We start from the raw sequence: 16067 nt of genomic DNA, 5'->3' as shown, positions 1-16067 counted from the left end.
CCCCTCTGTAACCACACACAGGGGGCGCTACAATGAAAACATGAACGTTTCACTTTGAAGGGAGCCCTGCAGCTCCTCTGCCATCACTGTACAGTTAATCCGCTCATACACACACACACACACACACACACACACACACACGGCAGCGACTGCATCGTTAAAAGTCCCACAAAGGTTTCCTGTCGAACGACGCCGCCGACATGCTGCTAAATCACATGATTCTGTACCGATCACATGACTGGTAGGACCAGAGATCCCGAGTCGTGGCTCTTTGACCCCTAAGGTCACCGTGGACCTGGCGTGTCTCTCTGGTTTGCACTGACAGCGTGTCCCCGGCAGGTTTTCACTAGGATCACATCGCCGTAGTGTTGAAGGTGGAGTTCACTGCGTCACCACAGTGTGTCCAGGAGGGGGGGCTTTGAGGCGGAGACGCTCCAGACTGGTGATAAACTACTTTGAATTCCGTTAACATGAAATGCTGCGAGGTTCATCCTGTGAGTCGTTCCTAATCTGAAGCACTTCGATGGCAAAAAGCTAAAACATTAAGAATCCAAAGTCGTGGCCTCGCTTCACGCGAGATTGTTTGGAGGATGTTTTCTGTGCGCATATTGACTTCGTTGTTTTTTGTTTTTTTTACTGCATTTTTTCCCTTACAGTATGTTTCATTTATATTTATTAGAATTAAAAGTTAGTGTCCCAACATAAACAGTCATTCAATCAACCAAAAACATGAAGATGTGGATGACGTGTTGTTTTCTGAGACCCCCCCAGCGTAGCTTGTTACAGAAAGCTCTGAATGTGAAGATCCCGTCAGCCGACGACCTTCAGGAAGTTGTTTCTGCTAACAGGAAGTTGACGCGACGTCAGCTGGCCTGTTGTTGGCATAGCAACACCAGTGTAATATTTTAATGTTAGCATTTGAAGCTGATGTGTTTCTAAGTTTTTATTGTAGATGGAGGTTGATGTTGCTGCGTTGGTTAATCTCTGCCTTTGAGCCCCTCTAAGACATCTTGTCTGGGGTCGGAGCTGGAGATAAAATTTCCAAATCACTAGGATTCTTGGTGTTTGTGTGCAGATTTAAAACAAGCATTCTTGGAGCGAGGGAAGATTCTTCTGGTAGAAAAACTCTTATTGTGGGTGTGTGACGTCAGCCGTGTTTGAACGAGGTCGCCGTCACTGGGGGGTTTTGGGACAGACTTAACGATCGAGGCTAATCTGGAGTGGATTATATATGAACCAAGTATCAGAGATGAAACGTGTGATCAGTTGGGATTCTTCCGTTCTGTGGCGTCAGTGCAAACCGCTGAGTCAGCCCGGTCATGTGACGCGAGCCGTTTCACTGCAGACATAACTCCACATGTTTTCTTTTCTCATGGGATGCATTTCCACAAAGCTAGCTTACCACTGGTGAATCTCCAGGGTACATGTTGTACAAATTACAATTTACTAGAATGTTCATAATAGATTATAATATTAAGGGCAATGATTATATTGTATCTTTAACAAGGGTTACAAATAAAGTTTCCCGTTGACAAAATATGAAACCTGCATTATGTGCTTTTTGTGAGTTGGACATGAATAAAAAGGAACTGCACAAGTGATTTTTGCTGTGATGTTTATTGCTCTATTTTCTGTCGTATACAGTGATGCAGTTTTTTTTTTCTAACATCAGTAAAGCACATCTGTGGCTAAGCAACGTGGAGGCTTCTGTCAAATGTGAGTTGTTTTGTTTTGAAGGAAAATGGGTCCGTAGATATTCATTCAGCAGATGAATATCAACATACCAACGAACCCATTTAACAAGTGCAACACTTCATAAGTAAAGGAACGTGCGGTCTAACAACACAAAGTGAGGCCCTAAATGCATGATGCTAAAAGCAAGAGAATGAGTTTGAGAAATCCTCTTTCACCTTCTATTCAAACGTGAGTGATGCCACGGTAATATCAGACCTGTATCTTCTGGATTAGATGTATTCAGGCTTCAGTTTTAGGATTTTATGAGCTTATTGCGTTGAAGAGCAGGTTTCAGCCTTGGAACTACTGAAGGAAGAGTGAAGTTAGAGATGTTTGGTTTGTGGATTTGGGACAGAAGCAGGTCTGCAGATATTAGAGTGGCATCAATTACTGGTGAAAAGTCAAGCTTTAAAGCTGCTGTGACTCTAATTGTTGTAACTACTGTGTGTACAGGGCGGCTGTGGGAATATGCAGTATTCACAGTAAAGATCTGAATATATTACATTTTCCTATTCACAAGTGCTAATAATGGACACTTCATGGTTCTTTTAGTGACTGTAAGAAAACATGGCTTTTCAAAGTGGTTCCTTCACTTTTCTATCACATTTTTAAGAGGTGATTTACATGAAAATGGTCATAATGGCAGCGCTGGCCTTTCCTGCTAAATCAGAGAGCCCCAATCTATAAGTAAGGAATGTCAGTATAAATACAGGATAAAGTATAAATATAAAAAACACAAAATAAATAATAACTAATTGGCCTGGGCAGAGACGGAATTTGTAAGGGTATAGACGCTACTTAAAAAACATTTTTTTATTTGTATTTTACAGCAAAAGTGAGGCCGACTGATGTTGGAGCTTTCCTTATCAGCTTTCAGGGAATAGCAAAAGTACAAAGTGGTATAAATGTTTTAATAAAAAGCTGTTGCGAATAAGGCACAGTTAAAACTAATAAGACCAACAGTTTCAGACACTGTTTTTCTCCCTAATGTCATTCAGTGGATAAATACTCCAAATAGTGTAATGAAACTTGTATAAATGGCCATCAAAGGAATGGCGAACGTTTCTACACGCATTCTAAGCTCAAGCAAAATGTGACAAATGTGCATTAGGCTAGAGGTGCACCGTGACAGTTTTTGGTCATATTTACATCAAATGAACCGATTACATGATTTGTGTCCTCCCACACCACCGACAAAAATGTGCAGACGTCACCTTGTCTCTGTCAGTATAGATTTGTTTAGATATTTACAAAACAGCCACGATAAGAGATCGAATCCAGCCCATAATTCCTTTTGTTTTTTTGTTTTTTTTCCAGTAATACAAACATAAAGTCAGAAAATGTACAATGACTGTCAAAAGGTTTGTTCAAGTCTAGGTGGCCTAACACTGGTATTGAATAAGGTGTTGGTATTAAAGCAATTATTTACTTCCTTAACCTAGAAAATCCTTCATGTGTTCACCGTCACGCTTTTTCTTTTTTTGGCAGTTTGTGCGCATCGTTGCCCAAAACGGACAAAGATCGTCTCAAAAAGGGTCGCCCTTCAAATCTTGGAGTAACAATAACTTGAGAACCTCAAATGAGTGAGAAAAATATATATATAAAAAAAATCATTCTATAGTTCAAACATCAACCTTTAGACGTAGGTTTGTGTTCTTACGATACATTCTGGCACTTGGGTTGGTGCTGTTCAGGTAGACTTCAACAGTTTCTTTGCTGATGATCGTGGCTTGTGTGAGCAGTCTGTGTGATCACTGTTGGCTCGCTTTTGTTGGCTTTGGCGGTGGTGTTTTCACCAGTGCTCCAGGTGAAGGTCCATGGCAGAGTTCAAGTTAATGTCTGTGACATCCAGGAACTCCGTGTTGAAGATGTTGGGCCCGCTGGGCGGGGCCACGTTGAAGGCCGTGGCCGAGCTGGGCGGCGTCAGGTCCAGCCACTCCATCGTCTCCCACGGCGTCTCGCTGAACGTCATGCTCACCATCCCCTGCACTTCTGACGGGTGGCGGTGGTGGTGGGGGTGGGGGCTCCCGTACCCTTCGCCGTCTCGGTTCCCTTCGTCTTCCTGCCCCCGGTCCTCAGTTGCCATTTTAAGAAGGGCCACTTCCCCTCCTCCTCCCCGGCCAATCGCACTTCCCAGCAGAGTCTCCAGGTGGCTCTCGGCGATGGGATTGGCTGAGTGATCGTAAGGAAGCTGGGCGGGGGGCAGGTGTTCGTAGTGTCTGTGGAACCGTGGGATGAGGAGGCTGGGACACCCTGGGGACACAGTAATGTGAGGCACAACTTTGGTTACAAAGGACCTCCCCCTCTCTTCTCTGGCGTTAGCCGGGATCTCTTGAAGAGAAAGAGGAGAGGAGGGAGGGTCACAGCGGGTCCCGGGAGCCGATACGTGGGGCAAAAACTACCACTGTGGTGATTTACTAGACTTGGAGTCATCTTTAAACCTTTAAATCTTGCATTTCAATCGTCAGTGGTAGCTGCGTTAAAGTTATTCAAGGAATTTCACCTTACCTCCACTCTCGATCAGCACGTCCAAAAGTTCATCCATCTGCTGACTTCGGGTCAGTTGCTGGAACAGAAATAAACGATCGTTTCCAGATTGAATTTTATTTCCACACTTGGAAATTCAGTTCATTTAAGGATTTGTACAAAACAATATGAAAGCCTTCAAAGCTTTCTTTGGAGAGTCCAACTTATTGATCCAGATGAAGATCCTTTTCTTGTTTTTCTCGGGAGAGTTTATACAGACGCTAGCTGTCTTAAACCTCTCAGATATTGGATGATTTTACAATTACTGTAATACTATAGGATTAAATTGTCTGTGCACTTGGCTATGAACAGTAATCAATACCAAATGGTTTGAAAGCTCCAAACAGGACAGGTAAAGGTGAGCTTGCCAAAGATAGTGTAGGTATTGTAGGAATATTTGACGTGGGCAGTAAGAGCAACATACAGTATGTAAGTTGACATCACTACATCTTAAAGTATGACTGTATATTGATTATACTTTGATTATACTTTGATTATTGAATGACGCAGTCACAGGCTGCAACATCCTGCGACACCCCTGAATTCAAAATTTTACCCTGACCTACATTCATAATGGTCAAAGCAATGAATTCTATATTGTATTATAGAGTATGACATTGATCTGGTTTTCTCAAAGGTGAAGGTCGTCCTCACATTTTTGTGCCTCTGGCTTCCTGAAAAAGTTGCTTTTTGTTTTGTGATTATATCTCATCAGGTTTTAGAGATTGCCTCCCTGAATATAACGCCTTTCTATCTCATCCAGTTCCTGAGATATGTGCAAAAAATGTACAAAAGTTTAAATTTGACCTTGACCTAGTTTTCTCAAGGTTAAGGTCATCATTTTATTTTCATCCCCTTTGCTGCCTGAGTCATGTGCTTTTTGTTTCATCTCTCTATCTGCAACGGTTGTGGAGACATTTGGTGGGCGGACAAACACTGACATTACATCACCGCTTCACGGGATGGAAAGATCCCTTTTCTTGCTCGCCTGTCGGTCACACATTATATTACCATCAATAATCTTCACATTGTCACACTGCCTCCACTGTGCGTCTTCAAATTTGTGTCTTTGCCAGCTTTCATAGTCAGAAACAGGATCATCAGACGAGGACTTCCCCACAAAAAACAACAAATACATCAGTATATAACATATTCACCATCATAGATGGAAAACTACAATTTCTAGAGAAATCAATGTACCAGAAAGCTCACGTATTGGATGTGTGAAACAGTCTAGTTCACACTAAAGACGGTGAACTGAAATGTTGGATGATGCTATTTGCAAACTGTCCTTAAACAACGGTAGTTTATCAAACTGTAGGACGAAGCTAAGCCAGACTTCAGATTACCTTGTGTTCATTTTTAGTAGCACAGATGAGACATTTCAGAAAACCTTGACCGTCCTTCTTGCGGAGTCTGTTTATGCAAGTTTTTCTAAACTGACTTCATTTTGGAGTATTTTGCATTTCAGGCCCAGAGACGGCCTTGATTTATGGGCTGTTGGCATGATGTTCAAACTGAAATAACTGCACCCCATTTTTTTTAGGCTGATTATTTACATCTATTGTGTGAGAATTTAATATCAAGGCATTTGTATGATTGAATTAACAAAGAAACTAACAAAAAACCCTGTCTACTAATGCTGGCATAGACGGCACCCGGTCAGGATTTATTCTGTTTCAGTGTCTGTTTTTGTGGATTAAGTTAACTATTATGGTAGGACGACGTTTATCTTCATTAGGCAGCTACTACAGAATAACTGGTACTAGACTTATGATGCTAATATCATCAATGGTGTTTAACAGTTCAATCGCAATATCTGCACCAATATCTATTGATTAGACTCCAGAGGATATTCAGGAACAATTCTAATGAGGAGACCTTTAAAGTTCTCTTTTTCTTTTTGCTTAAGCAAGATGATTTCCGCCCGCTGTGTCTCTACAGCGTCCCCCCCCCCCAGGTTCAGACTGGTGAAGGCTGGAGGGTTAGTGGAGTTACCAAAGCAAATGTAGGAATGAAGAGGTGATGATGAGACAGGGAACGTGACAGGAGGACAGATGGAATTAGAGCAACGCCGACAGGTAAGTAAAATGTTTGGGCAGCCATTCTCTACTTAACTTTAGCATGAATTTTACCTGCTTGACTGCATCCTCATAGCATGGGGGCTGTCTTAAGTCAGATGCATCTGAATCTGAGCTACTGAAGGCAGGGGGGGAGACCTGGCACTTTTGGCCAACATGCCGAGAAGAAGGCACTACTGACATCTATATGAGAAATAGGTAAAAAGTGACATTAGCCACCAATTAGAATAGAGGAGTTTACCAAACGTGAGTGCAATGCAGATTTAAAAAAATACATGATTCAGGCCCTCATGATGGAATAACCATAGCGATGTTAAACATTTGCCCCAAAGAAAAGGTTTGACCTTTAGTCTTTGTAAAGGAAAAGTCATGAGAATGTGAAAGAATAAGTGACAGAAACAGACGACAAGACAATGAACTTCATAACAGACAATTATTTAGAATAAGAGAGGAGGAACAAATAGAGAAGAGGAAACTGTTATGTGGATGTGAAGTGATTCAGATGCTATACGTGACAGAAAAAACGTGTTTACGTGATGTTTACCTTCGGTTGCATGTTGTGGTTCTCAGCCTTGGCTGATCCACAGTCGGATGAGTTGGGGAAAACTCCTTGAATGCCTCTTTTGTCAGCGGGATAAGAACAGTTCACCACCTGACCGCCATTCTTCTGCTGCATCTGTCAGGAGCCCATAGATGTAATCAAGTATATTAGAAAAAAGTACAGACTTTCCATCATGTCCCTGAAGGCAGCATGCAGAGAGGCAGCAGTCACAACAGATTAGGATTGAATCATCTGCATAAAACTGAAGCGTCACTCAGGACGTGGATGTTCGGTGTGGGTTTGTCCACCATATAGTTTTTATTGGAAGAACTCTATTTTCAATAAATCTCAAATTTGTCCAATTACTGCAGTAGAGTCAAACTCATTTTCACCGAGGGCCACATCAGCATAATGTCTGTCCTCAAAGGGCCAGATGTAACTAATAAATGTAACTCAGTGTAACTCAGTGTAATGTAACTAAATGTAACTACTCCTTAATGTAACTAATAAATGTAACTAAATGTACCTCAGTGTAATGTAACTAAATGTAACTACTCCTTAATGTAACTAATAAATGTAACTAAATGTAACTCAGTGTAATGTAACTAAATGTAACTACTCCTTAATGTAACTAATAAATGTAACTAAATGTAACTCAGTGTAATGTAACTAAATGTAACTACTCCTTAATGTTACATAACTCTGAATTTCTGACTGATTCTAGTTCCAAACATTACAGTTAGACAGAAAAAACATGTTTGTTTGTTTCTCTGTTCTAACATAAATCCTTTTAATTTGTCAGGTTATTAAACCCACAGAACTCCATCAATCAAGGATCAAACTATCAATCAATAAAGAAAAATAACATCAGACACAAGTTAGGACGTTAACTTTGTTCAAAATATGCTCAATTATTGCATTGTGGGAAATGTAGTTTTTGGTTAAAGCACACTTTTGACCTATTTATGCTCTCGAGGGCCACATAAAATGATGTGGCGGGCCACGTTTGGCCCCCGGGCCTGGAGTTTGATGCATGTGAGTTACTGTATATTTTTATCGTCCAATCAATTAATTATATTGAGTACAAGTTCATTCTACTCCTGGAACAACCAAGAACAATTGTGATTTGTCCTGGAATATTAATAAAAAAAGAAATATTTATGTACACACAAAAAAAATATGTAATTTTAAGGCTGATTGGGAAATTCCTTCTTCTGGAATCAAAATGAGTATCAGAATACTGAATAGTTAATAGACTGACATTCCCTCAGGCTCCTGTTACTTCGTTCTGTCACCTCTGGTATATTTTTATCCATGCATGTTACTTTGTTGGGTCCTGAAATAGTGATGCTGAGCTGAATCCTCTCATGTTTTCACAGCCCTCGTCTCCCTGCTGACTGTCATTCTCTTCATTTCAGCTACATTTTTTGAGTTCTTCACAGAATATGTAAGAATATTTAATATTAATATTTAGTATTAATATTTAATATCTAGTATTAATATTTAATTTACAACCCTATGACTATGACTACATCCTACCTGCATGCTGCGCGCCCTGTTGTTGCCCTGAGGGTGGGGGCAGCCGTCTCTCCCCACTGGAGGCGATAGTAGGTAGGGATTATTGGGAGAAGACGGCTGGGGGCTACTCGAAGGCTTTCCGATGGGGGAGTCTTGTGGCGAGCGCTGCGGGCTGAGAAAAGCCGACATTGTGGAGGGGCTTCCAGAAGTTGGGGCTGTGTCCATGCATTGTGCCGACCCGGGACCCCCCATATTGGGGAGGGGGGCGTTGCAGTGTAAATCCTCCATGCAGCTGCCCGTAGAGTTCTTCATCTGTTTGGCAGAGGTCAGAGGGCAGCTGGAAGACAAGCCGATGGGCTCCTGCTTGATGGTCACCCCAAAGAAGTGCGGGCCCATCATGTCTGGGGGGTGCTGGTGGTGCATGGAGGGGTGGGGTGGGGCAGAGAGGGGGTCCTGCGTCGCTCCGTAGCAGCGCTTCCTCTTGTGCAGCTGCATCTTCAGCTCTTCCACCTGACAGACATGGAGACAGTGGGGGTGTTAGGGGTGTTGGGGGTGTTGGGGGGGTGTAGGACCAGCCTTCAGAGCTTGATGTTGGTGTTGTTCTCACCTGCCTCTGCTCCTGATGGAGCTTCCATGTCAGTTCTTCAATCACCTTCTGTTTCTCCACCAGCATCTTATCTTTCTCCGCCTCCGCACCATCCATACCCCCACCGTCCCCCCCGCCCAGCCCCCTACCCCCCAGCCCGTCCTCCACGCTCAGCTGGACGGGAGACGACTGCAGGGCGAACTGCGTCGGTGAAGACATGGGCACGTCGCTGAAGCTGTCCGGGAGGGAGCCGCTGAGCGACAGCTCGGAGGAGGCCGGGGAGATGGGGGGGGTGGAGGAGGTGCTGGGGTAGGGGTAGTAGCTCCCCAGGGCGCTGGAGGAGGATGGGGACTGGTAGGACGACAGCGACCCCGTGGGTGTGACGGGGAAAGTCACAGCGGTGATGTCAGAGGAGGGCGAGGAGGCGGCGTTGGAGTCCTTGAAGGGGCGGAGTCTCTCAATGAGGGCGGTCTTAGTGCCAGAGACGGGCATGCCGCGGATACGCAGGTGCTGCCTGAGCTCCGATACCTGAGAAGAAAGAAATCAGACATTCTTTTTTTAATTAAAAAAAATATTAAAATATAATTTTAATATTAATATAAAAATAAAATGAAATATTAAATATTAAAATATTATTATATTTTTATATTAAATATATATAAATATTAAAATATTTTTAAAAAGTCAGTCATGATATTTTTTATTTAAAAAACATTAAATATTAAAATATTATTAAACATTAAAATATACAAAAAATATTAAAATATTTTTAAAAAATATGTCATGCTATTTCAGTTTGTCCCCAGCCTGGTATCAATGTTCCTTAATTTTTTTGACCTACTTTTAGGTCGTCCAGGTTTCCCGGCAGGGGTCCTGGTTTGACCTGTGAGATGTTGCTCTGATGGGGATATGTGTTCTTGAGGGGGGAGGATGCGTTACTGTTGGCTTGGCTGGGGGGGCCGCTGGAGCTGCAGGCTGAAAGCTGTTCGCCGCTCGACCTGCAAACACAACGTGGAGGAGGATGAGTTGGTAAAGATGATGCCCATCCAAGAGGATGCTGGGTGAAGGTGGCCCTGATGGTGACCTACTTCTGGTTTTGGGTCTGCGGGTGTGGCTGGTAGCTGAACGCTGGCTGCCGCTGCTGAGGCTGTGTCTGCAGGGTGTGTGTGTGCTGCTGGGACTGCGGGTGTGTGTGAGTGTGTTTCTGCTGGCTGAGAATCTGCAGCTGCAGGAAGAGCTGCTGCTGCTGGAGGAGTCGGGCGTAGGCCGAGTCCATGGGCGGGGGGGATTTCTCCGCCTTCTGGTCCGGAGGAATGTACTGGTGGTACTTGAGCTTCTTCACCTTTGGCTTCACATCTTTGGGCTTCTTGTGGCGGTTCTTGTCCGACACCTTGGACTGATCAAAGTGAGGAGGGGGGGGGGTGTGAGCACAGAGAAATTAGACATTCAAGGAGAGATGCTCTGTGGTTAAATGTTGCTGACCTTGACGATGGCAGGAACAGGTATGGGGGGGCTAGCCTGGCCGTTGTTGGCAGCAGACAGGCCTTCCTCCTGCACCTGATCAGGTGGGTCCCGAGCTGCACTGCCCTGGTCACAAAGAAAACCAGTACCGTCTTTATAGTCTGAAGCGTACAGACCCACATCCACTGATACCCCTGGACTATGTGGAGCTGTCAGAGGAGGTTCTGGAAATGTGATCTAGAGATTAAACAGAAAATCAACTACGTGGAAAAAAAGATCACGTCTTCCCACCTCATGCCCATAAGTCGGCTCCAGCAACCCCCGTGACCCGCGAACATGGAGGAAGGGGTACGGAAATCGAGTGAAGGAATGAATGTTTCACGCTAATTAGCATTACAGTTGCTGATGCTGGTTAAACATGAAGAATGAATGAAATAAACCTGTTCAGGTATTGAAGCTTATATTTCAGAGGAAATTATGGACATATTTTACTTTACTGCCTTTTTCTTGTAATTAAAGAAAAATGTATATAATTATAAAAATGCATTTAAAAAAAGAGTACCCAACAACAACTTGGAAAAACTGAAATATTTTGAGTGAAGACACGTTGATTTTAATGCATTAATGTGGAAAATGGTTCATTTTTAAAAAATATTGACAACATGGATTTACTTATTTTGCTTTCATTCTGATCCTCTTTGTTATGAGGATATAACTGCTTGTGTCTGGTGAACACACATTTGGTGGAACAGTGAATGCACCATTAAGTACATAAATGCTGAAAAGTTGATCAGTTCTGATAACTGATCAACAGCAGTCAAATGAAGCAGACATGATAAGTGTGTGTACCCACAGATTGAACTGGTGATACCTTTGTTTTGTTCACTTTTGTTCGTCCACAAATAATCTTGAGTGGATCCTGATAAACTGTTGTGTTGTGGATCTCTTCATTTGCATATCAACTGTTATTTATTGGTATATGTGATATTAATCATACAAATCAAGTGTTTTCTGGTTTATATTCTGAGGTCATTGCTTTTGCTGCCCTCAGTTTCATGGTTTCAGTGTGAACACACTGTGTGCTTCACCTGCCAGCGATTCGACTTCTTCAGGAGATCTGCCCTCAGATTTACTCACACCTCGTGATCCAAGTGGAAGAGTTAAACCCAGACTGTAGCGAGGGTTCTTCGAAAACATTCCAAATCGCTCTAAACACAAGTTTCCAACCGTGGTGGACGAGTGATTCATTTTGGAACATTTCATAGAAGAAGTCTGAAGCATGTAAACACTCCTGTTCTGGCACAGATTTCCATCTTGTGGCCGTTACCGACGGCGACCGTTGGGATGAGGTCATGGTGAGTGAGAGGTAAGCGGCGATGACGTGAGGGCAGCTGTGTGAGGCGTGCAGGAATGTGAGACCTGCATGGTTCAAGTCCGTCCAACGGTTTTTTGGTTGACTCACAAGTGACTTACGGGTTTACTCTGCAGTTTACTCTGTTGCCACAAGGGGGCGGAAGAAGCAAAGCTATGTGAACTGTGCAACAACATCATGCATGAGAGTGACCAGTGGAGGAGATCCAGGTGCAGCAGTCTCACCTGTCGTGGGCTGGTGAGAGCAGGTGAGGAGGAGGAGGAGGGCGCGCTGCCGGCCGCCTCAGACGAAGGGCAGGCCGATCCCTGCGACTCGTCGCTGTGGTGCTGCTCTGGAGACAGACTCTCACTGCTGCTGTCCTCCTCAAAGGCGTACGAGTCCTCCTGCTTGGGGAACTTACCATGGTTTACTGCAAGGAGGACAAAAAGAGAGGAGGTCCTGAGAGAACAGACAAACAGGAGATACGATGCTGATAGTTTGTTAAAGCGGGGTCAAACTGTACTATTTCATTTATCTGTCCTTTTTGGTCTTAGATCTGGGAGCATAGTGACCTGAAAAGAAGAGAGATGCTCCAGGAATCAGAGCACAATCATTTAAATCATTTATAAGGGATGAAAAGACAGGAGCTCAGGAAACAAACACTGAGACCTGCGTCTGTCTGAGCGTCTACCTGATTCTTCTAAACAGGTCTAACCTGTAGAGAAGTCCTCATCTGGTCTGACTTCCTTTTAGTGATGTCACAACATTTTACCTCCACTGTTAAGTCACTAATAATGATTGATGCAACCAATGATTAAAAATGCAGCCAAGATCAAGGCTTAAAACTCCCGTTGACCTTGATTCCATCCCGCCTCAAAGCGGTGACGTGTTCGTCAGTGTTGGTGTGTTCGTCCGTTAGTTAGTCCACCACATATCTTCACGAGCGTTCAGATAGAAAGATGGAACAAGAAGCACATGACTCAGGCAGCAAAGGGGATGGAAACCAGATGACGACCTTGACCTTGAGGAAAGAAGGTCACGGTGAACTGTCAACTTTTGTACACTCAAGAACCGGATAAGATAGAAAGTCGAGGGAGGAGGCCAGTGTGAGTAAGACCGTAGACCTACTGTCATTGATTTGATCAATGACAGTAGGTCAGAGCCCTAGCTTTGACCTTTGACCTATGCAAGGAGGTCAGGGCAACATTTTGAATGCAAAAATCGCGGGATGTTACAGTCTGAGACTGTGTTGTTAGGACTGAACACACCATGAAAACTGAACCCTCCATCTGATCCCTTCTTTTTACAGTGATGATAAAGACAATAAATGTGACATTTATTTCACTTTATTGTACAATAAATAAATTGTACTTCATTTAAAAAACATTTTTGTACTGTTTGTACTTAATGATGAGTAAGTGTCCACCAGTGTGTTCGCCAGCGTCATGTTATCTACACCGTTGGAGAAGGACACACTGTAAACCACTGTGTGTGTGTGTGTGTGTGTGTGTGTGTGTGTGTGTGTGTGTGTGTGTGTGTGTGTGTGTGCCACCGACACCCAGAGACACTCAGCCCAGAGGTGTCACACTGTGTGTGTGAAAGACACACACTTCACCTCCACCACGCCCCTGATTGGCTGAGCTGATAGCGAACGCAGCTTCTATTGGTGGAGCTGAGAGTGGCTATCTGAACTGTGTGTGTGTGTGTGTGTGTGTGTGTGTGTGTGTGTGTGTGTGTGTGTGTGTGTGTGTGTGTGGAGGTATAATATATATGTGACAGGCAGGAACAGACCCTGGTTTCAATCACAGTGCCGGGCCCATTCTGCACAACTCACTGACCTCACACACACACACACACACACACACACACACACACACACACACACACACACACACACACTGATGGTGTGTGTGTGTGTGTGTTCTCCCTGAGCCTTTAAATCTGCTGGGTGTCACCAGGAGATTGAAATGACAGAATTGCAGGAAATCTGTGAGCCACGTCCACTTCCGCTGTCCAAGTAGCCGGGGGGTGGGGGGTGGGGGGTGGGGTCACATAGTTTCCAACGTTACGGCATCGAGGTCGAAGCGATCGCTGGGGGTGTTGTGTGAGGGGCCGGACAGCTGGGAGGTGAGGGGTTAATGCTGCAGGCGAGGGGGGGGGGGCTCAACAGCCTGGTTCTGTCACAGAGCTCTTTAGGTGGCTGCACAGACCCGTTGAAGTGGGGGGGGGGGGGGGCAGGCACAAACATACACACAGGTACGCCCACACACACACACACACACACACACACACACACCAAATACAGCTGCTGTTCATCTTAATAAACGGCGCCCCCCCCCCCCTCCTGCTGAGGTCGTGTAAACCAGCTGACGGCGGCCCGCCGGCTCCTTTACGCAACATGTTTACTGTCAGCTCAAGGGGGCAAACATAAAACCCCTAAAAACCCCCCCGGTCTGAAAAAACACCAGCCACACTTCAAAGAAGGCTTAAACAGAGAGACATGAGGAGCATTACGAGGCAAACAGAGGGGCGGCTGAGAGCTGGGGGGCCCTACATCAACGCGCCGGCCGACCGGGGGCTGTTTTAGGAGGAGGAGGAGGGATGAAGAACGCTCGTCACACACGGACATGTGTAAAGACGGGGGCCGGGGGCCTCCATCCGTGGAGGGCCACGCATTTCTGGAAGGAGTGTGATGTTTGTAAAGAAATGTGAATAAAATGAAACGGGTACGAAATGATGCAAAAAAAAAAAAGGTTTTCAAAGTAAAACACTTCCTGTTTTTATTGCGTCCACCTTCATCTCCTCGTTTTGTGTTACAAACGTCTTGTCACCATGACAACAGACTGATGCTACTAGCAGATGCAATAACCCGCCAGGAAACACCACTAAGAACACGCTGGGAATGCAGGACTGGAGGCATCTGAAAACATTACATCATGACACATACATGACAGACCGGCTTCGCTTTTGATCCGTGACCCTCATCATGGGTAAATGTATGTATAGATAGACGGACGGAGGGACGGACAGATTTTCAGTTTTCATATCGTTTATAGTTTCTTTTTAATTCTATAAGTGTCGGGGCCTGTTCTGAATGTCCTCCATGACGCACATACATTCACCCTGTGCTTCGTGGACGTCAGTGATATTTACAGAGATGGGATCAGAACTGAGATCCAGATCATGTGAGAACAGGATTCAGATGTTTATGTCTCCCATCCCGTCTCCAGATTGGAGTTCTTCTCTATTTGTCATGAAACCGATCCACAGATGTTTGAATTATAATATGAGAAAGTATGAGGCAGACAAACATGAAGAGAGTAAATCTAACCTGGTTACTCAGCAGTTTCATTTGACTATTACTGTTAATGTAAATATTAATGTCATCTATCTCTACTATAAACATACATTAATGTAGACATATAAAATATTAAAGGTTGGAATATTTACCAAACACCGCTTCAGGGACTGAAAGTTGACTCCACCTCATAAATGGCTGTTTTTGCTTTTACCTCCTGTGTGGATTTGAATTCTGTGTAATTTGTTAGATTACCTGAATATAAACTGTTGCTAGTCCAAAAAAAATAATAAAATAAATTAAAAAATCTCCTTTCGTTTTACACAGCTGCTTTTAGTTGTGTTTGAAAAAAATAAAAAATTTAAAAAATAAATAAAAATTAAAAATTAATATTTCTTATTTTCATCCATCCATGCAAATATATTGTATTCATTCCCCTGATAACACTATGCTCATGGTTGACCACAATTCCATTACCTGCTATTGATACCCTTATCTTTATCGGTTCTTATTCCTGATCAGCTGCTCCTCTCCCACTGCAGATATTTTAAGGATGAGAACAGTGAATGTGAAGACTGCAATCTAAGGGCAGCAGCAGGTGAGATACTGAACCTCCCACAATCCCTTTGTGTTAAACCCAACATAAATAATCAGAGCTGGCGTGAAGCTAACATCTGCTCATAAAGAACACCACATCCGTTAGATTACCAGAGATGAGAAGGAGCTGCAGCTCTTATTTGGTCAAACATAACTTCACCAGGATGTTCCTGAGGAACCTCAGAAGGAAAGAGGGATGGAGCTGTGAGGTGGACAGGTGGGGGTGGGGTCTTAAGGCCCGATAACAATGGAGCTGAATTCAATCTAAGGCAAAAGAGCAGGATGAAGTTCCCCCCAGAATGATAACTTGAGCCTCACAGAACAAAGGAGAGGAAGGGGGGGGGGGGTCTGCTTGAACCATGAACTGACAGAGA

General features: G+C 43.9%; 1 protein-coding gene across 8 annotated transcripts in view; it reads right to left on the bottom strand.

Annotated features, from left to right (window-relative positions):
- Nucleotides 1-1598: 1598 nt before the first annotated feature.
- myocd (myocardin) overlaps nucleotides 1599-16067 on the bottom strand; it is a 102251-nt gene continuing 87782 nt past the window's right edge. For 4 of the 8 annotated variants that reach the window (XM_068305106.1, XM_068305107.1, XM_068305109.1 and 1 more), the window contains 10 exons: nucleotides 12044-12228; nucleotides 10469-10684; nucleotides 10075-10382; nucleotides 9828-9984; nucleotides 9008-9514; nucleotides 8422-8910; nucleotides 6886-7017; nucleotides 6396-6524; nucleotides 4243-4300; nucleotides 1599-4065 (listed from right to left, as the gene is read on the bottom strand). In XM_068305106.1, the coding sequence (XP_068161207.1) occupies nucleotides 3527-4065; nucleotides 4243-4300; nucleotides 6396-6524; nucleotides 6886-7017; nucleotides 8422-8910; nucleotides 9008-9514; nucleotides 9828-9984; nucleotides 10075-10382; nucleotides 10469-10684; nucleotides 12044-12228 (2720 nt within the window). In that variant the 3' untranslated portion in view covers nucleotides 1599-3526. The remainder of the gene's footprint in view (nucleotides 4066-4242; nucleotides 4301-6395; nucleotides 6525-6885; nucleotides 7018-8421; nucleotides 8911-9007; nucleotides 9515-9827; nucleotides 9985-10074; nucleotides 10383-10468; nucleotides 10685-12043; nucleotides 12229-16067) is intronic. The other 4 variants (XM_068305110.1, XM_068305111.1, XM_068305112.1 and 1 more) reach the window with 4 other exon arrangements.

Source organism: Antennarius striatus, chromosome 21 (genome assembly GCF_040054535.1).
Source record: "Antennarius striatus isolate MH-2024 chromosome 21, ASM4005453v1, whole genome shotgun sequence".
In the NCBI taxonomy this organism is placed as follows: Eukaryota; Metazoa; Chordata; class Actinopteri; order Lophiiformes; family Antennariidae; genus Antennarius; species Antennarius striatus.
Note: the sequence above shows the minus strand (reverse complement) of the source record. Positions and strands in the feature narration are given on the sequence as shown.